The 22,300-nt window shown below is 45.2% G+C and overlaps 1 protein-coding gene across 4 annotated transcripts in view; it reads left to right on the top strand.

Moving 5' to 3' along the window:
* Positions 1–22,300, top strand: part of ULK1 (unc-51 like autophagy activating kinase 1) — a 77,802-nt gene that overhangs the window by 23,935 nt on the left and 31,567 nt on the right. For all 4 annotated transcript variants that reach the window (XM_050980412.1, XM_050980411.1, XM_030231281.2 and 1 more), the window contains exons 7-12: positions 500–673; positions 2,393–2,466; positions 4,596–4,697; positions 11,954–12,012; positions 15,718–15,800; positions 18,681–18,731. In XM_050980412.1, coding sequence (XP_050836369.1) covers positions 500–673; positions 2,393–2,466; positions 4,596–4,697; positions 11,954–12,012; positions 15,718–15,800; positions 18,681–18,731 — 543 coding nt within the window. The remainder of the gene's footprint in view (positions 1–499; positions 674–2,392; positions 2,467–4,595; positions 4,698–11,953; positions 12,013–15,717; positions 15,801–18,680; positions 18,732–22,300) is intronic.

Below are 22,300 nucleotides of genomic sequence, written 5' to 3'. Positions count from 1 at the left end.
TGAGCCTTAATGACTCTTGCAGACTTAAATCCTGGTCCTAATGTCTTTTCTCTTAGCTCTACCTTTAGACCTTGTCTTTGTGATAAAGCTCTGACCTTGGGTCTCCAGCTGCTGACCATAGCTCCCAGGCAGCCACAGCCCTGCCTGGTGCTTGTCTGATCTGCCTGGCAGTTCTTGTTGAGGGAAGCCCTAAACCTCACCAGATGCCACTTTTGGACACAGTTAATAACCCAGATTCAGCACCAATGCTGGCCTGAGTTCACCATGAGAGACTCGGGGCTGAAAACAGCCCTGACCACAGAGTAAGCTGGGAATGCAAATGCTCTCCCTTGTTGCCTGTAGGAATCATTCAGAAATGGTGTGTGGGGAAAAGACATCATATGTGGGAATAAAATGACAAATTGGAGTTAATTGCTGTGAGACTCTGCCCTCTGGGCTCCTCAGAGAACTGGCACTGTAAGTTTTTCATCTGTGGTTATTTTTCTTTCCTCCTTGCCAGCTATGCGGACACTCAGTGAAGACACCATCAGGCTCTTCCTCCAGCAGATAGCAGGTGCCATGAAAATGCTGCACAGCAAAGGCATCATCCATCGGGACTTGAAGCCTCAGAATATTCTCCTTTCCTATGCTGGAGGCAGGAAATCAAATCCCAACAACATTCGCATAAAGATCGGTAAGGCACCGCTGCAAGGTCACCCAAAGCACCCAGGAGTTTGGTGATGGACACATGGAAACCTCCATCTTTGGAGAACTCTCTAGGAGGAGAAAAGCTTTTCTCCACTTTAAAAACATCCTAATGTTTCTCATTCTTAGCTCCTCTGGTAAATGTAACCTTCAGCTGCCTGCAAGCAGTTGGAGTAAAAGCTTTCTGCTCTGCCAGGACACAGATTTAACACAAAGGAGTTGGTGCCACCCTCAGTAAAAACAAACACCAGCCTGCCATAATTGGCTTGTAATCTCCAGGTTTACCAAGAAATAAGCAGAAGTTGTGACTTTTGTCTTCGGCTTTTACCAGTATTGAGGTTAAATGTTGTTGTCTGAAGACTTGACGCTAGTTGCTCTCCTGGTTGGCCTGAGAGAGTGCAGTGGGTTGTCAGGCAGACCCAAAAGAGGGAGTTTTCTCAGTCTAAACCAGAGACAGGCTTCTCAGCTACATCTTGAAGAAATTCCCATTCTGCACATCAGGCAAGGGGCACAGCTGCACCAGTAGTTGGGATGAGTGCTCCAGAAATCCAGTTACAGGGCACATGTACTCCCTGCAGTCCCTCAAAAGTAAGATGACATCACCCTCACATGTGGGCTTTTGATTATGTTGCAACTCAGAGCTGAAGCTGACACCAGTTAGGTAAAACTGTTCCTCACCTTAACCCTGTGCTGTGGAGAAAGTGTTAGTGCTTTCCTTCAGCTGGGAAATGATTTCCAGTGGAAAAGTTTGAAATGTTGCTGCTTGTTCGACTGAAGCATTTTTATGTGGGTTTTTTTTTTGTTTGTTTTTGTTTTTGTTTTGTTTTTTTGTCAAGTGCAAAGTTAATATCTGTAAGGAAGGGATTGGGAGCTGCAAACAGGCAGGAGGGCTGTGGGCACAACTGCTCTGGGTGTGATGTAACCTGCAACCCTCCTTGTGCTCCCTGAGGAGTGCATGGTCCAGGGAGAACCTGGCTGTACCAGTTCAGTAGTGACAGATGACAGTGTAAACAGCTGTGGCAATGTCCTAGCTTGAAATATCTGGTAACCTTGAGAGAACATCTCAGTGTCATATGATCAGATGCTAAGTAACCTGCAGAGGTAATTCCCCTTAGTATTCCTTGTTCCTGGCTCTTCTGCTTGCTGAGTGAACTGTGCCTCAGTTATCTGTCCTGGTGCTGGGGTTAGCACAGTTGGTACTTTTCTAAAGGAACAGAACAAGGCTCATTTTGGTAGGGCTGGTCTAGAAATGTGGGTAGTGGTGAGTAGTGGTTCCTCCTGGATGTGTTTCACATTACAGCCTTTTCAATGGAGGGCAACTTTCAGTTCCCAAATGAAAGGCTGAGACAGCAGCAGATGAACTGGCTGGTTTTGAACTGGCACATTCTCCCTGAAGTCAGGAGAACCTTCCCAGCTGACATTTCAGAGTGCAGGCAAATGGGTTCTGATCCCTGAAAGAGAGATGGGAGTTTGTTCATCTGGGTACTGTTGGGGCTTGCTCTGCCCTTTTGTAGTGTCTGTACTGTGCATTGATAACTAGAACAAGGATGCTGCTGCTCAAGGAGAGCTGTCAAAGTCTTACCAAGATGGGATAGAGGCTGCAAAGATTGATGGGAAGTGAAGGTAGAGTAGGAAGAATGAACTGGAGGAGGTGCAGGCTCTCCAGAGCTGGTGTCTGCTCCTGACCTCCCTCTGTTTCTCTTTGCAGCTGACTTTGGGTTTGCCCGGTACCTGCAGAACAATATGATGGCAGCAACATTGTGTGGCTCACCCATGTACATGGTAAGTGTGACTTTTCTAGAGGATTTTCTGTGGTGTTCTTACTTTCCTCTCCAAAAGCAAAGACTTTGTTTTTATCTAGTCTTTTCCCCAGAGGTGAAATTTTGTTTACTTGTCAGAAACCAGCACAGTCCTGAAGTTCTGGCTGCTGGTAATGTCAGACAGCAGGTGCCTGTGCTGTCATGTAACTTCCAGGTGAGATGTGGATAAGCCATGCTTTCAGGATGACTGCTTAGACTGTGAAACTGATGTGTGTAAGAAACCAAACTGATCCCTTTTGCCCTCTTTGTACTTTCCACTCTGGGATCAGGTTGTGATGAGGTGATCTCTTATTTGTGCTCATGGCACCAGTCAAGGTCTCGGTGTCACATCAAGTTGGTGAAAGGAAAGATGAGAAAACCAGACAGAAATAAAAATGTTAAAACCAGACTTGTAATAGTTCCTGGGGACGTGGGTGTCTGAGCTCAAAGTAAAAAGACGATGTGAGTCAGTTTAGGTTGAAGTTTTTACAGGTGCCCTGGTGTAAAAGGCACCTCATTTCAAACACTGTCTAATCCACCCTTAAGTTTTTAGTCTCTAGTCTTTGTTAGAGTTAGGCTGGACTGTGCTGCACTGCACAGGCCTAGTGCATCTGGTACTCTGTTCCACAGAGCCACCTCAAGCAAAACACACTTCCTCTCTCTCCCTTATTTGAAGCCTGATGTTTATTTGAGCTATGCTATATGTGAAGATGATGTAACTCTCCTCTCCTGGGAGAGTTTCCTGAGTTGTCTATTTTTAGTGATACTTTTTCTTTCGGAGTCTCTTGTGAAAGTAATTGAAAACACCCAGCTTATTTTCTGAAAGGGCTGGAGGAAACTAGTGATGATGGGTTTTTTTCTATTTGTTTTTTATTTTTATTTCAAACACTGGATGTTACAAGAAATCTCAATGTTTCATATTGTTCTCTGTTTATTGATAGGTTTGAAGGAAGATGGGAAGGGAGGGTTCAGCTGGGATTTAGGGAGGATTTTGAAGTCTTTCTTTACTGCTATTGTAGGTCTTGTTGCAGGAGCCCTGGGAGCATCTGCTGGCAAGGCAGGACTTTATTCCCTGCTCTAAATAAAGCAGCAACAGGCTGTTAGTTAATTTTGCTCTTTTAAAAAACCAGAAAGGTATTTTACCCCTACCAAAAGGAGCTTTCTGACTGAACCCCACTATGATCCATGCCATGGCAAGACTTGAAACCTCCTTGTGCAGTTCTTGTCCTGCTGCTTTGGCTTTTTTTGGTGTCATGCCTCCTTCCCTTAGGGACAGACCAAGCTCCTGTCCACAATTTACTTCTTGCCATTTTTTTTTTCCATTACGTGTGGCCTTTACTTCTAATAGAGCTAAAAAATTGATCCTGTTCCATGCTGGCAGCAGTGCAATGAAATCTGTAGTTATAAACACGAGGGATTAGCCAGCCTGCTCTCCTGTCCCTCCTCTGCTGCTGCTCCTGAGGCTCTGCCTGCTGAGCCAGGGGCTCTGGGGGCTTGCACTGTCTCCAGCTTCTGGGAGGGAGCAGCTGAGGGCACAGTGTGGGATTAGAAACCAGAGTCTGAGGCACAGCAGGGCTCAAGCTGTTGGACTGGAACACTGCCTTTGAACCCAAACTGTGACCTTGGCACCAGGCCCTGGAGCTGAATTAATGTGCTGCCATCTTGGGCTAAATGAGGGAAGTGCCCAAGTGGTGCAGCTCAGGATGGAGGCTGGAGTTTACCTGTGCAGTGGGAGCCTTTGCTGCTCTGGGTCTTACTCCTTGCTTAGCTTGAGAAGATCTGTTTGTGATTTCAGTGGGGTTTCTTCTGGTGGATTCAGCAGAAAATGGTACACTGGGAGAAGGGGAAGTACTAAGTTTGCCCAAAATACACAATATTAGGGTCTGTTTTTGTCTTCTGAATGAAAGTCTGTGCTTCCCTCTCTTAAATAGGGAAGTGGCCCTTTCAATGTAGTGCTGCAGTCTTACTGGGAGTAAACTTTCATGGTTATTGGGGAATCTAGCTCAAGAGGCTTTATAGCATAATAGTGACTTGTCTCTTAGAGTTGCTAAAAAAAAACAAAACACCAAAACCATTTTTTATAAAAGAAATCTTCCTTCTCTTCCCCAAAAGGCACCAGAAGTCATTATGTCCCAACACTATGATGCCAAAGCTGACCTCTGGAGTATAGGAACCATCATTTATCAGTGTCTAACAGGAAAGGCTCCCTTTCAGGTGAGTTGCTTAGATTTGGTGTTTATGACTCTCTCCTGCTTTTTAAATCTCTTATTTTTCCCTGCTAATCTGGTTACTCTAAGGCTTCTGTCATCTCTAATATCAACCAATCCCATAAATCCTGCCCCATCAAGGTCTGGCTTACACCTTGACAGTGTTGTGCTGTATATGTTGTAATTCTGGTTGTGTTACTAGAATGTGACTCTTCTCTGGGCTGTCTCTCATTAAAATGTATTTCCCAGTTATAGGAGCCTAAGAAGGGTCACTTATTGAGAAAATTACCATGAATCAGTTAAAGCAGTGGGGTTTTTTTAGGCCTACACTGAGAAAATCAGTTTCTATTTACAACTGTAGTCAGTGTATAATTTATAATTATAATTTTGTTGGGTATAGAAGGACTATAAGAGAGATTGTAATTGCAAGTTAATGTTCAGGATGATTTGGTGGTAAGCAGTGTATTGCAGCTAAATCAACTTGGTTTTCAGAGCAGTTAAGTAGGATAATATCAAAAGGTTCTTATCTGCCATCTCACAGCAGTCTCTTCCAGCCTGAAATGTTTATGTTCATCAGATCCAAACCCCTCCAAATATAACACAGCCCTGTAAAGCTCCACCCTGTACTTAATGCCATAACTTCTGGATGAGCTGCAGCATATCCTTTGTGAGCTGCATTCTCTGATTTTTTTTTGTTTTTTTTTTTTTTTTTTTTTTTTTGAATGGTGGAGAATTCACCACAGCCTTACTCCTGTTGCTTCAGAATTGCTTCACATATTTTTCATCATCCATAGCTGGAATTCATATAGACTCAGTGTATTTTTTTTTTGTTAGTCACACTGTGTGCTACTTCTTCCATCTCTGAATGAGATCAGCAGACTCTCCCTTGAAATTACTCTTTCAAAGTATTGTATTTGTCAGACTTTTTTTTCCCCTTGCTTTTTGGTCCTCTCTTCTTATGGCCTGACATCCTTTATCCTGATTCCCTAAAAAAGAAAAAAAGGGAAAAATCCCCAACAACCCCCAAAAACGAATAAAAAGGAAATAAAAACAAGTAGCACAAAAGAAAGTCAGAGGGAAATTTATGCTCAAGTAATAAGGCAAATTTTATGAAGTGAAGGACTTTATGAGCTTTAGTTCCACAGCTCTTTAGGATTTCACACAAGACCTGGAATGTTTATGCAGTTACATCATCAGGGAGGATAAAGTGAGTTCTGAATTTTTTTCAGGAAAGAGTGGGCAAATACAGGAGTATAAACTAATGGTATGTTTTGGTTTTGTCTAAAGCCAAGAACACTTTTTTCCTTCAGGGTAATTTTTTCCCTGCTGCTATAAGAATCTTCCACTCCAATGCTTTATATTCTGTCCACCAGCTTCCTCTGTATTTAGAGCAAGACTTCATTTCCTTTGCATGTTACTTTTTTTATAAACCCCTGCAAAATGCACTGAAACTTCTGAATGGCTTCTGTTTACTGGCTGCATCCACTTGTCATCAATGCTGGTATCTTTGTTTGAGAGGAGAAAAGGACTGTTAGGATGAAAGCAAATAAATATTTGTGTGTTCAGAAGAAAATGGAGGGGAGGAGAAAGCAAGCTTTGACTGCATGCATAGGAGAGCCTGGCACAGATTCTCCCTTTTAGTCTCTAAAGGCACCTTGATACCTACTCATTCAAATGATTTAATTACTGTTTAATGGGGTGACTTTATCATAGGGGTTCTTTGTCTCTGATTGAGGCATGGCAGTGCCCTGCCTTGGAGTGGGCAGTGAGGGACACTTCAGTCCCTGCCCATCAGCTCCTGACCTGCTTTTGTGCTTGCATCACTTGATAACTCTCTCCCATAAACATCTGTAGGGCTGGGAATGAGGGTTATTGGTTTCTCTATTTCAGTTTTCCCCTCACTCTTTCCTCTTTTGGAGGTTGTATTTGGAAACAAAATGTTGGTGACTGCAGTGGCAGCTGTGGATGTGTTTGATCAGGGAGAGAGAGGAGCTCAGCCCAGATGGTTCTTTGTGCCCCATCTATTTGTTTTGGCCATGCATGTCACAAATTGCCTTCCAGCTGGAGATGCAGGTGCAAGAAGCTTGTCTAGGGGAAGCTGGTTAAAGGTTAACTGGCTTTCTGTCTTTGTTGGCATCTCTGTGTTGTGAGAATTTGCTGATGGGCACTGAGCAGGCATGAAGCTGGTGTTTATAGGGCTTTTAGGAGAAGAGAGGGGGAGTGGGCAGAGGTGATTGGGACACCAGGAGCAGGAATGAGCTTTTAGGAGAAGAGAAGGGTAGGGGACAGAGGTGATTGAGCACCATGAGCTTTTGGGAGGGATGTCTACCAGTGGGTGGGAAGAAAACAGGCAGATTCCACCTAGTGCCACCAGCAGACCCAGTTGCACAGGGAAGCCAGGAACTGGATTTCTGAGTGAACCTCTTCAGGCTAAATCCTCACTGTGCCTTCCCTCCCAGGCTGGCAAAGACAGCCCCTCTTCTCTGTCTAGCTGAGATTCCCATGGGAATCTGGAGCTCATGCTGAGTTTGGGTGCTGTGGCTGCCACTGCCTGAGCCAAGGAGGCACCTTCAGGAGGATGCAAACAAAAAGGACTCCAGTGTTATCTGCAGTGAGGAGGAATGAGCTGCCTAAAAATAAAATAGGGCTTCGGGGAAATGGGTTAGATGGAAAAAAGATCAAATGTGTGGAAAGGCTGAGGCAGCTGTCAATCCTGAAAGTGCTTGTAAATCAAGACAGAGATGTGCATGTGCATGAATGTGATTTCTGGCTGTCTCAGAGTTAAAATTAACTATAGCTGGGTCACCCAAGGCAATTTCCCAGAGCCATTTCTGTCCCTTCCCTGCTTCACTGCACACAGAGAAGAAAGAAGCTGCTGATGCTCAGAGGGGAACAGTTGGTAGGATGGCTGGTGAAGCTTTCTTAAGGAGCTTTTTGTATTAAACATGGCCATAAACAAAACAGTGAGACTGCCATAGGGATGAGATTAATGGGATTCATAATCCCTATAAACAGATTTGCTGAGCTCTGTATTAATGTGGAATTGTTAATTTGCCTTGCCTAATAAGTGGTCTGCCCTCACATCTCTGCATTTTTGTCACTGAGGACAGGACTTGAACAGTGCATTTCCTGCTCCTGCTGACCAGACCTGGGAAGGGCCTTGGGAGTGTAGTGGTTTATTTTTGTCCTTACCTGAATTGAAAAGTTTGGGACCCCATGCCCACTATGAGGTGGTGCTGGCTGTGTAAACAAGTGACAACCAGAAGCAAAGCTGGAGGCAAGAGAAGAAAGATTTACACAAGGTCCAAAACAATCCAAAACCAATCTAGTCCTTGTCAGATGGTGTTTTAAATATGATTAGTTAAATGACCTCAATCTCCTCTTTCTTTTTTTTTTTTTTTTTTCCCTGTGTGGGAGGAATCACACTGATATTTCTGGTGGCTTCTGTTGTGTGACCCCTTTTAAATCTGGGCAGCTCTTGGTAAGCAGACACCCCACTGAGCACGTGCAGGTTGTGTCAGGACTGGCTCTGGCAGTGGCAGTGGGACATCAGATCCTGCTAAACACCCCTAAACCTGGTTGTCTGCTGTCTGAGCCCTTGCAGGAATCTGGAGCTTTCTATGGACTTGGTGCCCTGTGTCTGGGGAAGAGTGAGCCAAAGAGCAGGGAACTGACAAGAAAATTAATGCAAGTTTTTCCCTGGTCTGGCAGCTCTGAAAGAGTTAACCTGCCTATGTTCTCATCCCAGCTAGCTGTTGGGTGAAAAATTAATTTCTAAGTCTGGTGTACCAAGTTCACTGCTTTAATTCTGAGTTAATTCTGTCTGCATAAGTACTGGGATTATGTATCACTTACAGCAACTGCTATGTTGTGAAATGGCCTTGAGGAACACCAGGAAAGGCTGGATTTTATGCCAAGAATTTGAACCCCTGGTATATTTGTTAGGCAGCTTGCTCTTCTGTTCCCAGCTCTGTTCCTTTGGAGTTCCCTGTGTTCATGGGGCCAGGAATTCCTGGAACTGGTGGGTAGTTCTGCTGAGACTGGGTGCAGTGAGTGACTTGTTGCTGTAGTCAATGGAGCACTGCCTTTTGGACCAGTGTTTGTGGGTCTTACCCTGCTCTGTTGGCAGTAGAGAGAAATCAATGTACTACTAAAGAGAAGAATTCAGGGGGTGGGGGTTTGTTTGCTTTTTTCTGGTCCTTGGGCTTTCAAGTCCTCTGAATGCCAGCCACTTAATTGTGGGAGTCTTAAAATATCAGAAAGCATTTTCAGTAGGTTTTCAAGTTTTTCCCTAGAGCTGCTGAGCTAGAAACAACATTACTCACTTATTTATTCTTTCTAAAATAACCAGATCCCCTTTCTTCACCTCTAAGTCCCCAAGGAAAGGATTCAAAGAGCAGGGCAGTACCATACACCTGCTATGGAGTGTTGAATAGACAGGGCTCTTCAGGGAAGGTGTGAAAGTCTCTGGCCCTCTTCTGTCTGAATGTTGGGCTTCTGCATCCAGCCATGGCCCAAGCATGACAAATCCACTGCTGAGTGCTTTTGGAAGCACCACCCTGCCTGATTTTCACATGCAATTCACTGCCAGGCAGCCAGCACTGAAGGGGATTTGGCAGGGTTCTGCTGAATGCCTTTGTTGGCTCAACATATTTCCACTGCTGCTCAGGACAAAGTAACAGAGTGGCAGGGTTGAATTTGCCCAATTGCCTCTATATATAGAAAGGGGAGACAAAACCAAAATGCAGCTGCTCCTAGTGACATGAGAGGGGGACTGAGGGTGTGAAGTGACCTGCTGGGGTGCCCTGCTGGCCCTAGGGAAAGCTGAGCTGTTCTGCATCCCTGGTTCTGGTAGATGGGTGCTGTCCCACAGGTAGAAGTTGGCTCTCTGTACCTTGAATGGTGTGGTTGTTTTGTGCCTCTGGTGTTTTTCTTGGGCAGGGTGTATCTGCCTGGAAGGCAGATTTCAGTTTAAGTTCTTTGCTTCCTAGATGAGAGAATTCAAGTGACATTTTTATGTATTACAAACTTGAATTGTTTTTTCTCCATGATTCTTAGAGAAGCAGTATTTATTGAAAGGAGAGGTGAGCAAAGTGGCTGAGGGTCCTATTGCTTTATGAATTGTTTGACAGCAGGAGAGCAGTGGACAGGTTACTGGGAGCAGAACTGTGTGACTCAGTCAATTAATAATGAAGTTACATGAAGCTGCAGATGGTTTTACCAAATTAATGGTGATCCATGGCTGTCTGTGCTAGGCACTCACTAGAATGACTCTCTTCCCCTGGTATCTGCACTGGGACCAGCCTTGAATCACAGGCTCAGGGACAGCCCAAGGGAGGGAGTGTGGTCTGGGTGGGGAGGAGCCTGGCAGGGTCCCTGCAGAGCAAATGGGGCTGGTACTGAGACAGCAGAATGTGGAGGAGCAGCATCTCTACGGGCACATCTCTTGAATTTGTACAGAGGAAGAAAACTTCATTGAGAACTTTTTCTGTCCAAGCCAGTGCTTAGAAGCCTTCTCTAATGAACTGGTCTGCATATATGTGCTGCTTTAAATATACTCCCTCTTTATTGCCAGGAAAATTTCTGACAAAACAGTGTTTGAAGTAGATCAGAGCTTCATTGTATTTGTGAAACAATTGAGCTGTTGCAACAGGAAATGACCAGAGCAAACAGCCAAGGCTTGTATCTCTCTGAAGTGAATGAGCCCTTCCCTCCCTGGGCTGGAGTTCTGCCCCTCCTTTTACTTTGTCAGGAATATTTGTCATCACTCTGGGCAGTGTGGCCAGGATATTTGGTGCAGTGTGTATGCTTGCCTCCCTAAAGTTTGCCAAATATTAATCTAATTACATTCCAAGATCTGCCAGGGGAAGGTGTAAAATGGAGTTTTCCTGAATCAAATTGAGTGGCAGCAGTTGGAAATTATGATGCAGTTTGGCCTCTGTGTAACAAGGTGCTCTGCTTTAATTCTAATGTTCTTTTGGTGTAGCTTCTGTTGGTAAGGCTGGGTAAAAAACACTGCCCTGGTGAATACTACACAAGTGTGTTGATACTATCAGCTTTTGAGAGTACCTCTGGTTTCTTTTGAGGTTTTTTTACTGAGTTCTCAGTTATCCTTAATTTTCATCTTCAGCCAGAGGGAGTAGGTGATGTTGAAACAGCTTCTTATGTGGCTGCTTTTCCAGCCCTACAGTGTTAGTGGTATTTTGATGGCCATCTGCAGATTGGCCTGTCTGATTTGCCATTTTAAGCATCTTAATTGACCTTAAATACTTCTAATTTAGAAATAGAAGTAGGTGGAAAGCTCAAGGGGTTTTTGAGCCTGCCCTGAACATCAGGAGAAGCTGCCTGTTGCCTCCTCATTCACACTTTCCTACACACTCTGCTGCACTAATAATTGATTGCAGATGAATCCCTCTGATCTTCCTGCCCTGTTTATGTGCCTTCATGTCTGTGTCGTGCCAGCCAGCCTGCTCTGCCTTTAATAAAGCAACTTTGCCTAAGCAGAAAAGCTTGAGACACTAGGGTTAATTTACTGGCCTGTATTATTCATTGCATGAAAACAAGTGGAGAATTTATATTAGGGGATTTTTATGTGTCTGTGCTTGTCTACTGGTGATTTTATTTTTAACCTCAGCTGTAAACCTCTTGTGCCTAGCCCCCACCTTTTTTTTTTTTTTTTTTAATCCCATCTCTCAGAATTTGGAATCTTGTCATCAACATCCCCCACAGTTGTGTTTATTACTGCACAAATAAAATAGTGCTGTGGCTTGAGACCTTCTGGCTTCCTGGAACTAAAGTAGAAAATCCTAATTCAGTTGCTGTGTCTCCATGTTCCCAGCCTCTTCACAGATCCCTTGCCCATCAACAGACTCCCTGTCCCTTTTCTGGTGCCCTGCAGCATTAATCCATGTTCTCAGCAGGAGCTGCCATTCATCATTTGGGACTCCTCATTTATTTTGTCTCCTGGCTGAGGCTATTAGGCCAGCTCAAACCTGAGCATCAGAGGCCACTGCAGTGAAGCTCAGCCTGTGGAAGGGCAGAGCAGGACAGAACCAGGTCAGGGACAAAAGGGCAGCAGGTTGGAATATTGAATTTTCACTGCAGCACAGGGCTGCCTTTTCAGTCTAAAGCAAGCAGCGTTGTCTGTGCTGGTCCAGCAATTAAAAAGTGCCTCTGCTCTTCAGAGCTACAGTGAAATAAAGATGCTCATCCCTTTCCTTCATTGTCAACTGCTTCATGTGCTGGTTTCTTTCTCCCCCACAGGCCAGCAGCCCACAGGATCTCCGCCTCTTCTATGAGAAAAACAAGATGCTGATGCCCAAGTAAGAATTTTTCCAGTGTCAATGTTTGTAGGCACTTGTTTACTCTGTGTTTACACCTGTCCTTGCATGCTCCTGGCTTGTCACTTGGGGAGGTGACTGAAATATTTGGCCTCCTGCCTTTCCCCATTCCTGAAGTCAGCAGTGATGTGGCCCAGGGAAAGTCGGACGGCAGCAGATAGCCAGGGCTGGGGTGTTCTGTCTCTCTGCAGACACTGTTCTCCTGCTTTGCAAAAATTCAGGGCTGTGGGTGATTCCAAGAGCCAGCTAGAGGTCCTGTTCCACACGTGGCTCCCCTGAGGCTGAGAGCCTTGGGAGGAACTCAAGGCAGCCCTGGGACCGTGCGAGCAGCCAGGCTGCAGCTCTGCTGTAACCTGCCACACCTGACTGAGGATCACATTCCCATTTCTCACGTGTCAGGGCAGCAACTGCTTGTGTCCATCCTACTCTTGGGGGAAACACTATAACCTCCCTGGAAATGGACACTGCTGCAGTTTCCAGGGGGAAGAGAACTGCTCTCATCCCAGCAGGGTGTATGTTACCTCTCTGCTCAGTGCTGTGATTTGTCAGGGTATTTTGGTTTTGTTGCTGTGGTCTTTCCTTTTCATTTCTGAGCTCTGAAAGGAGAAGCTCGTGCTGGCTCTGAAAACTTCAGCCTGGTACAGAGACAGGACTGAAGTTCCAAATGGTATATCTAAAATCTGGATGGTCTTTTTAAAGCAGAAAGTTACCTTCCAGTTGGCAGAGCTGCTAGTGCAGCCATATATGCAGGAAGGTCATTGAGTTGCTGCATATGGATTTTTCTTTTCCATTATCAGTTCAGACTGCTCCAAGAGATAACTGGAGGGAACTGTCAAGAAGCTGGAGCTCTTATCAATGACTGGTGATATGCAGTTAATTTCCCTTTAATTACTTCCTTTTTTGATTTGGGGAGAAGGCACACTTTTCTATCAGGATTACCTCTGGAGCACCTGGATTGAACCAGAGGGTGTGATGGAGTAAAACACCTGAAAACAAACAATTTAAAGCAAAAATGTGACTGCATAGTTGGAGCCAGTCTGTGTGAGCAGAAAGTAGAGCTTCTGTTTTTCCTACACAGCCCAAAATATGGCTGCTCACCTTTGAGGTAGCCTCTCTTACTAAATGAGGAATTAATCCATAAAACTAAGAAGTTTTCTTGTGTTGATCCCACTGCCCTGCTGTTGTTTGGCTCGTGGTGCAGGGAAGGGGAAAACTGAACTCAGCTGTAAGAGGAGAACATGTCTGTTCTTGTTGGGATTAGTCCTTTGGGTCCTTCACAGTCTGCATTTGCCATTTTCACTTATCTGCACTTTTGAACTACCAAATTCTTCCAAAATTCAGATCCAAGGTGATTGTTTTTCTCACTGTGGAAGTCAGATCTGAACTGGCCTTTGTGTAAATGACAATTCCCTCTTTCCAAAGTCAGTTTGTCTCTTTAGCATGGGCTGCAATCTGTGCTATTCCTGAGTAAACATGAATAAACTCCTTGAGTGCCCTGCCAGCACAGGATGAAACACAAAACTACTCCAGAGACCTCCTTCTCAGACTGCAGCAGTGCAGCAGGATTTGGTTTCATTTTCCTTGGGGCTATGCAGGCTGGCACACACTCCCTTGCCATGGCCAGGGAAAGTGTTTTGGCTTGGGAATGGAGTGGGGAAGCAGTCCCTGGCTGCACTGCTGCTGCTGACAGATGAGGAGATGCTGGTCTGAGCATTCTGGGGAGCCCATGGAGCAGAAGCCCAAAGGCCTCACAATTTCAATGGTGCTGATCTAAACAATTAACATTCATTGTGCTGGTTTGCATGGCAAAGTACATCCAGGTCGTGGGGGCAAGGAGGCAGATTTGTTGCTCATGTTTAAAGAAGATAGTCCTAGAAAATAAAACTGAAGGGTAGCAATGCTTGATGCTTTGGACATGGGAGGTAAGAGGAGACAAAGAGTTAATCTGCACCCTCTTCATCTGTGTTGTGCCATCTGAAGTCCATGAGTTGATGTACCTGTTTCTTGGCTCTAAAACCAAGGTTAAAGTCATAGCTGGGAAATGGACTCATTTGGAATGAGAGCTTTATGTGTCACAGATAAATAAATGATGATGATAACACTGCAGGGCTGCAGGACTCCAGCACTAATGCATTTTTCAGGAGGCTGCTTGCTGTGGTATCTTTGGGTTATTCCATTACACAATGTGCTTCCAAGGTACACCTCTTTTGATGGGAGGCTCAACCTGAGGCTCAGTCTAACTGCATCCCTTCCAGAGTCCTGGTGGCCTGTGTCAGCCTGAGAAGGTGCACAAAGCCATTCTAGCATCAGGGATGGAAAAGCAGCTCCTCCAGTACAAACAAGGATGAGGGATGCTTGCCATCATTCTCTGATCTTGGCTTCAAGTTCCTGCCCCAGCAAGGCCTAGGGCTTCCCAGAGAAATAACTGGGTGGTACTGAAATGTGTAAACACATACCTTCTCCTGTTTCTGTGAACAATTTGGTACTGCTAGCTAGCTCCCTTTTCCCCCTCTCACTTTGTTTGAGCTTCTGTTTTACCCCTGTCTGTGCCAGGGTGTGTTGGTGGAGATGGTAAAAGAAGGTTTTTTTCTCCCAGCATTGGTCAGGCTTGGCCTCAGGGCAGTGACTGATGCCAGAGCCATGTGCAGAGCCACTGAGAGCTAAAATTACTGTGCTGGGCACACATGTCATTACCTCAGCTGACCCAGGATGGGGAGAGGGGAAAGCCTGGCAGAGCGTGGGGCCATGCTGGGAACAGCCATGATAAAGAGAGTTAATACTGAGAGGAGCTGCAACCACCCACGCCTCACTAGGAGAGCTCTGCCCTAGCCCAAAGCCCCCAGCAGCACTTCTGGGGATGGAGGAAAGTCAGCAGAGCTGAATCCACTTATGCAAGAGCTGAACTCTGCTTTCCTTCCTTAATCCATTCATTTATTCCCTGCATTTTTCAGTCTGCAGGGGTTATGAAGAGCTGCCCTTGCCTCTCCCCCATCTGCTCGTGGGGTGAGGGAGAGCACAGTGCTTTACCAGCTCTTTTGGGTTTCAAAGGTTGTTGAAAAGGATATTTTTTTTCCTAACTATGCTGAAAAGTGATGTAATAACTGCACAAATTTTAGCTTGCTGAGGTGGCAGTTGCTCACATCTTAGTGGCCTTTGATTAATCTCTGCTCTATATCCAGGAAGCAGATAGACAAAGGTTACTTGCTAGTCTTACATAAGCTGCACTGAAAAATAAATGCCTTAATAAAATTGTACTAATTGGTGATACATTTCACCACCCGTGTCTTAATTGGAAGCTTCCCCTTGGAAACTGCTTTGTTCTACTGATCTTATTCCCTTTAGAGCAAGTAGGAGTGATTTTATTTATTATGTGTGAAATACTGCAAGTGGAATGGGCTTAGCTGAGCACCAGAGGGATGGCAGTGTTAAGGGAAGGATCTGCAGGTGCTCATGGGAGAGGCCACTGAAGCAATATGAGCTGCAGCCTGACCCACTCCCAATGGCAGTAGGGAGTGAAAGCCAGAGACTCAAAATAAAGACATTTGTGATCAGCCTTCCTCCAGTGAGCTCCTGGTGCTCCTGGCCCAGCAGGCATGGAGTGAGTTCTGCCAGTTGCCTTCCTGAATATGGAAAAGCAGTTTAAGTAGACTGTCAGTCTCTTTATTTTGCTTTTGTTTTCAATCCTAGCATCCCCAGGGAGACATCAAGCCACCTGAGGCAGCTCCTGCTGGGCCTCCTGCAGCGTAACCATAAGGACCGCATGGACTTTGGTAAGGCCTCCTTCCACTTGGACTTCTGCTGCTCTCTCTGTGTCTTTTGGCTCTGCACAAGCCTCTCTCCTTTTGGCTGGTGCTAGGGGAAGCATCCAAACACCTGGATTTCACCTGTGCCTGGAGGGTTGCATAATCTTGGGGGTTTGAGTTTATGTGCTGGAAAGGTCAGTGCTGATTCCAGTAGAGTTTTGTAAACCAAGGAGGCTTGGCACACTTTCAGCATATGTTTGTTACCTCCATCCCCTGTCCTGGCTTCTGCTTTTATCATCTCTGAGCTGTGGTTAAGTGTGCTACTGGGTAAAATGTGTCTTGTGTATCTGTGCTTTTCTGTCACAGTTTCTTCCCAGAGCTGCAAGCTGCACTCATTTACTGAGCAATCCAGTCACTACCCTCTGCTTCTCAGGGTTTGCTGTCATAATCTGAACCAGGAGATGCAGCTGCTTGCAGACCCTTCCCTCCTTCTCCAGTTTCTGTGGAGGGAAGCCTTGGTCCTTCTCAGGGCTCAAGCTCTCCAAGCCTTTATCTCAGTCTCCTGACTTGGCTGACATGAGGATTTCCCCTTTTGTCTGAATTCCTTCCAAACTGAGATCATTCATTGTGAGTCCAGTGGTTCTGACTTGGCAGCATCTTCCAGATGTGTTTTAGCTGAGCTGAAAGGTCTAAAGAACCTCCTAGGAAAGCCATGCCCTAGAGGAAAGCAGACAGAGGTGGAGCCTTTCCTTGAATCCCTGAAAGCACCAGGTCATCTAAAGGCAAACACATCCTGTGTGTGTTCAGGGTGCTGCTTTTTAGTCAGACTTGGGTAAAATAGTTTGATATTTCTGGGATTTGAGGTTGGTTTTCTGTTGGGTTTTTGTTTGCTTATCTGCTCAGGAAGGTTGTTTCCTCCTGGGCAGCACATGCTAGGTGATGAAGAGGAATTGTTTTGCACTCTCTGTTATTCTTTTGGATTAGAAATACCAGGAAAACCTTTCTGGGGATGGTCAGCTGGATAAGCAACTGTGGATTACCTGAGGTTGATCATAGTTATCCAATGATGAATGCCAGGGACTGGTTACTGGAGTGTAGAAGTGAGAGAATGAGCTTTTGAAGAGTGAGTTGTTGAAGCTCCTGACAGACTGGCTTGGACAGAATCACCTGGCAGGGTTATTCCCTGCAGATCTTTTATCTGGGCTCTGCATCTCTACCTCTTCTCTCATGCTGCTGTGCATTTCAAAAGAAGTTGTCTTTGAGGTTCTTGATTCCCTGCTTCCAGAAATTGTCTGGCAAACCTTTTTAGCCCTTGTAAGCTGCTTTTGTACCTCTTGGGAGTAGAGTGCATGAGTCCATGTCTAACACTTGGAAATTTGAGATAGTAGCTTTTGATATTACTCTGGACAACAGTTACAGCACGTCTTGCAGTATTGAGATTTTTCCTGTCCTTAATCACATTTTTATCAATAAATTTGCATGTCCCCAGAGGAGAGGGTTTCCTGCTGTTCCTTGTTCCCTGAGACCCTTTGCCTGGAGATGTCACAGTGACCTCCACAAAGCTCAGTTAAGTCACACAACAGCAACTCATCAGCTTGAAACTTCACATACTTGTTGTGTGTCCCAGCTGCTGTTCTGCCAGGAACTGATGCTCTCTGCAATCTCAAGATTATCTAAAGGAAAACCAGGAGGGTTTCAAGTTGCAAGTTTCCTGCTGATGATTACAAGCTGGGTTGTTTGAATTTTGCTTTGCAAGCACAGCTAATAAGCAGTTTGGAGCGAGGAGTGGGGGAAAAGTGAAAGAAATCATCATTTCCACCCCCTCAGTTGAGTCAGCTTGGCTGAGGGATAGTACCCTCTTCTCCTGCAGCAGGCTGAAAAAGAAGCAGGAAACCCCAGCAGCTGAGCAGCTCCCACAGGATGGGGATGTTCTCCATCCACAGCAGATCTAATCTGTGAGATGCCAGCTTTCCCTGCCAAAGATTTCCATTCCCTGTCTTGGGCTAAGCTCCAGACCACTGCACTCTGGCTGCAGGACCCTGGCACAGCAGTGGGGAGGAGAGGCTGGGGGGACAGGGATTGTTTAAGGTTAAAAAGCAGACAAACAAAAAACCCAGTGGCTGCATTCTGGAAAGCTCAGTCCCCAAAAAGGAGCTGTTTACAGAAGAAGTTTGTAAACCTTGGGTGTTGCAACAGGAAATCCATTCTGGGAAAGAAGCTGAAGCTCAGTAATCAGTGTTGATCCATGGCTGACACTCCCAAAAGACTGAGCTGCTGATTGTGATAGGAGAGGGCTCTGGCTCAGAGCTGCAGTGAATCAGAGATGAAGGAACTGGGAGAAGTGGCTACTTGTGAGGACAGGCAAACATGCAGAGAGTGTTCAGCAAGCCAGGACAGAAGCTTTTCTGGGCCTGGATCTGTAGAATGAATTCCCATAATGAGGGGAGGAAGCAGAAGTTGTTTGATGTGAAAGGGAGAGAGTTCTGGGCTGTGGTTCTGGGGGGGGCATTAAAAAATGCATTTCTGCCCTCAGTGAGTCGTGGCTTTGAGTCTCTGCCATGGAAGATCACTCAGTGTGATCTTTTTGTCCATCATTCCTATTCCATGGAGTGAATGGCAGTTCAGTGTGACATAAATACAGCTCCCCTGGATCCCTACGTTTAGGGTGATTCACCATCCTGATCAGCAAGGGATCCAGTTAATTTCCCCTCCTTATTTCATGAGCAGTTCCTTCATCCAGTCTCCAGCCTGGAGTCTTGACCACTTCTATATGCAGCCATAGTCAGTCAGCTTCCTTTGTTGCATGGAAAAATCACTGTATAACACTAACTTCCTGTGTTTTATCTGCTTTGTAAACTTCTTACAGGCATTTTCTTTCATTGAGTCATTGTTCTTGATTTTTTTCAGATGAATTTTTCCATCACCCATTCTTGGATGCAAGTGCCTCTATGAAAAAATGTAAGTATTGCATTTTTGATTACAACTGTTTTTGAACCATGGCCTGACTTCCTTTGCTGTTAGTTCAAAAGGAAAGAAAAATACTGCTTTATGTTTCCTTAGTTATTTAGGCAGGGATTCAGTGTTTATTACTGTGTCACATCCAGATTTTGCCATCAAAATGTATTTAATTTTATTGAGTTATCTTCAAAGGGATGATTGGAGGATATTTAGAAACCTAAAGTGGAAGCAAATGTAGTTTTGAAATGTATTCAGCTGCTTTGTGTGAAGTGCTTGTAGGTACACAGAATTATGGATCATGGTCTTGCTTTTCTCACCTGTAGCACCATTCAGGCTGGTGAATGGTGGAAACTGGCACTCTTGGCCCTGCTTGCCAGGTTGGCTGTGCAAAAGCCAAATTTTGTGGCCACCAAATCTTGTTTCATCATTTACATGGAAGTTCTTGATACATCTTTAGAAAGGTTACATTTATTACTCTGTGAGAGCTGGCCAAAACAAAGACAGATTCCCATTGCAAGTTCTCTCTTCCTCCTTTTGATTCAAAGCTTTGGAAAAGTTGCAGCCACACATATTATGGTTCAGAGGTTTGATTTTGGTGGAAAACAATTCAGAATTGCTTCTAGTGCGTGGGGCATCATAGTCCTCTGGCCAGGAGACTTGGGTTAGTGGAATTGTGTATGGTTGTCTTCTCTGGAAGGATTCTCCTGGGATTTAATCTCCTGAGTAAATATAGCACCAAGAATCTTCATCAGTGACTAATTTGGGGTGTTCAGTGCAAATTCTTGGAGGATCCATGTCCAGCACAAGCCCAGTTTCCCTCTTGGGTGTGTGCCATGGGTAGACACACCTTGTGTGATATCCACATCACTCCTGACCCTCTCTTGCTTTCCTGCTGCCACAGCAGCACTTCTGAGTTGTCCCTGATGAGATTTTACCTGTGCACTCAGGTGATCGTCCTGCGGGCAAGAAAAGACACTTCTGGTTTAGGGGAGCTTTCAAAGCAGCCAGGGCCCTAAACCCCCCTGTGCCAGCAGGGTGTGGGGCCAGCCCTGGAAAACAGGGCAGGAAGGGACTCTGGCCCTACAGGGCTGCTCCTAAGCCAGCCCAGCTCCTGGCACCTGCTGTCCTGCAGCTGCGTGGGAAAAGCCCTTTGAAGTCTGATCCCCTTGTGGGCAGAAGATCTCCCCCTCAGGATGTTCTTGCATGCCCACCAGCTCATCTCCTACCTCCAGCCATCCCACTGCTTCACTGGCCAGGGGAGCAGAAAACCCCAGAAAAACAGGAGAGGGTTCTCCTGACTTGGCCACGGTTTCCAACTTGTGCACACCTGCTGGGCAGGAACCAGAGGTGCCACTATGAGCAGGAGAATGTAGCTCAGCCTTTGCCACCAGCTGCACCAAGGTTAATGGTGTGGGGTCAAGGACCAAGAAAAAAAGCACCTTCACAGGCAGGTAATGCCTATGCAAACTCCAGACCTCTCTGTCACCCTGCTGATCCTCGCCTCCGGACATACGTCCACAGCCTGGAGTCCTCTCCAGGCAGGAGAGACTGCTACTGGTTTTGAAGACATGGGAGAAATATCAACCCATTGCTGGAGATGTTCAAGCTGTGGTGCAGAGAAATCTGCTACTGGAGGAGAGAGTTCTGGTAGTCTGCTCTGAGGTCTCTGCTACTGCCAGATGCTAGTGATGGATCAGAGCCCCTCTGAGCTGTGCTGAAGAGCCTGGAGAAGAAAAGGCTGCCTGTGGTCATTTTGATTTCTGATAGGAGGGAGAAGAGCCAGTGTATCAGCAAAGGTTGGGTATTGGTGATCTCCATAAGAAGAACCCAACTGAGATTTATGGAATGCTGTCTAGCGTGGCAGTGGGCTTGACCCTTGCACAGCTCTAGCTGAAGTGTCTTGGCAGGGCTGCAGTTCTCAGGGGGTGGCTCCCCTCAGTCTGTGTGCAGAGCTAGGGTGAGTCCAAAACCTTGCTGTGCTTCTTCATCTCAACCTGTGGCTCAGCATCATGAGTGTAGGAAATACCAAAGAGAAGAAGAGCTGCATCTGAACCATGATGATCATGCTCAGACTGAATTAGAGCCCTCATGCCTGCAGTGGAGAGCTGAGCAAGGAGCAGTGTGCTTTGTATTCTTGCTCTCCTTGAGAGCTGATCATTAGCTACCACTAAGTCATTCACATCTGAGGTTTTTTTAATATGAAGGAACTTTGGAATTCTGGAAAACTGATGAGTCCTCAAATGTAGATCATTCTGCAGGTGGATAATTTTCAAGCTGCTAAGGCAGGGGGATCCCCCTTGTTGAAATACATTTGCATATTTTTTGAGATGCTTCAGCAAAATCAACATTTCTTTCAGGAGTCTTTCAATAAGACATTTCTGACAAGCACCTCTTCTTCCCTACTATTTTGAGGGATGGTGGTTTTCATGTCCCTCCTCTCATCTCCCTCCCTGGAGACTGGGTTCAGGGCCCTTGGGCTTTGTTAACTAAGATGCTGTACTTTTTTTTTGTTTGTTTGTTCTTTTATAATTAATTTTATATTGTGGGTTTTGTACCTGTGACTAAGCATGTACTTTAGATGTGTAAAAATTTATTAATAAAAGTTTTAAAATGCTGTGTCTAGTCAGACTGTTGTCTGTCTGTAGCCAGGTCTGATCAGCATATGGTATGGGGCTGTGTGTTACAGTAATAACACATGAGAAGGCATAATTAGATGCTTGTGCAAGTCTTCTCTCAGTAAACACATTGTAATTGGTACCCATGCAGAATATTTTGGAGGTTTTTCTGCTCCTGCCTTTAATGAATGAGAAGCTGCTGCCTCCTTGACTCTGAGTTAAGAGAGCTTGAAAGGTGAGCGGTTAAGGTTCAGAAGTGCACGGGTGCTTCACTCTCTGAAATACCTGTCAGGCTTAGCTTGACTTTTGCCATCATCTTATTGTACATAAAATACTCAGGTGAAAACCAGCAAAAATCCCCATGACTTTTGCATATAAAAGATTTTAATGCTGCAGACTTTTAAACTCTAAAAACACAGCTCATTTGGACAAGTTCTTTTAGAGTTTGCACTCAAACTTTATTGCCTTGTCAGAGATTGCAATTAAAGAACTTTTTGATGAGTGGTTTTAATTGAATCAGGATAATCAGGAAAGTGCATCTCTCCAGTGTATGTAGAACTCAGATTCCAAATAAAGCTTTTCTATAAAACTTGAGGGTTGGATATTTTTAGGACAACTGAGCCCCTGGTAGGGTGATGTGTCAGAAGTTATTTTTACAAATATAGGATCCAGTATCGGGATCCATACAGCTGGAGCACAGGCTTGCCTTTATGGCTCCCAGCTCTCCCATTTTGAAACCAGTTGGCATTGGTTACACAATGTGCAGGATGACTGTTTTGCTGCTGGAGCAAGTTGGAGAGGACAATTATGAAAACAGACTTATTTACATTACAATTACAATCCAGCAATTTCTGGATTTGGGTGGGAGCCTACAATTCATGTTAACATTCCCCACATTCAGACTCAACTGAAAACATGATGAGCCAAGTGTTTGCACCCTTTTTAATTTGGAGC

This window comes from Serinus canaria, chromosome 15 (assembly GCF_022539315.1).
Source record: "Serinus canaria isolate serCan28SL12 chromosome 15, serCan2020, whole genome shotgun sequence".
In the NCBI taxonomy this organism is placed as follows: domain Eukaryota; kingdom Metazoa; phylum Chordata; class Aves; order Passeriformes; family Fringillidae; genus Serinus; species Serinus canaria.
The sequence above is the reverse complement of the archived record's forward strand: the minus strand, read 5'-3'. Positions and strand labels throughout refer to the sequence as shown.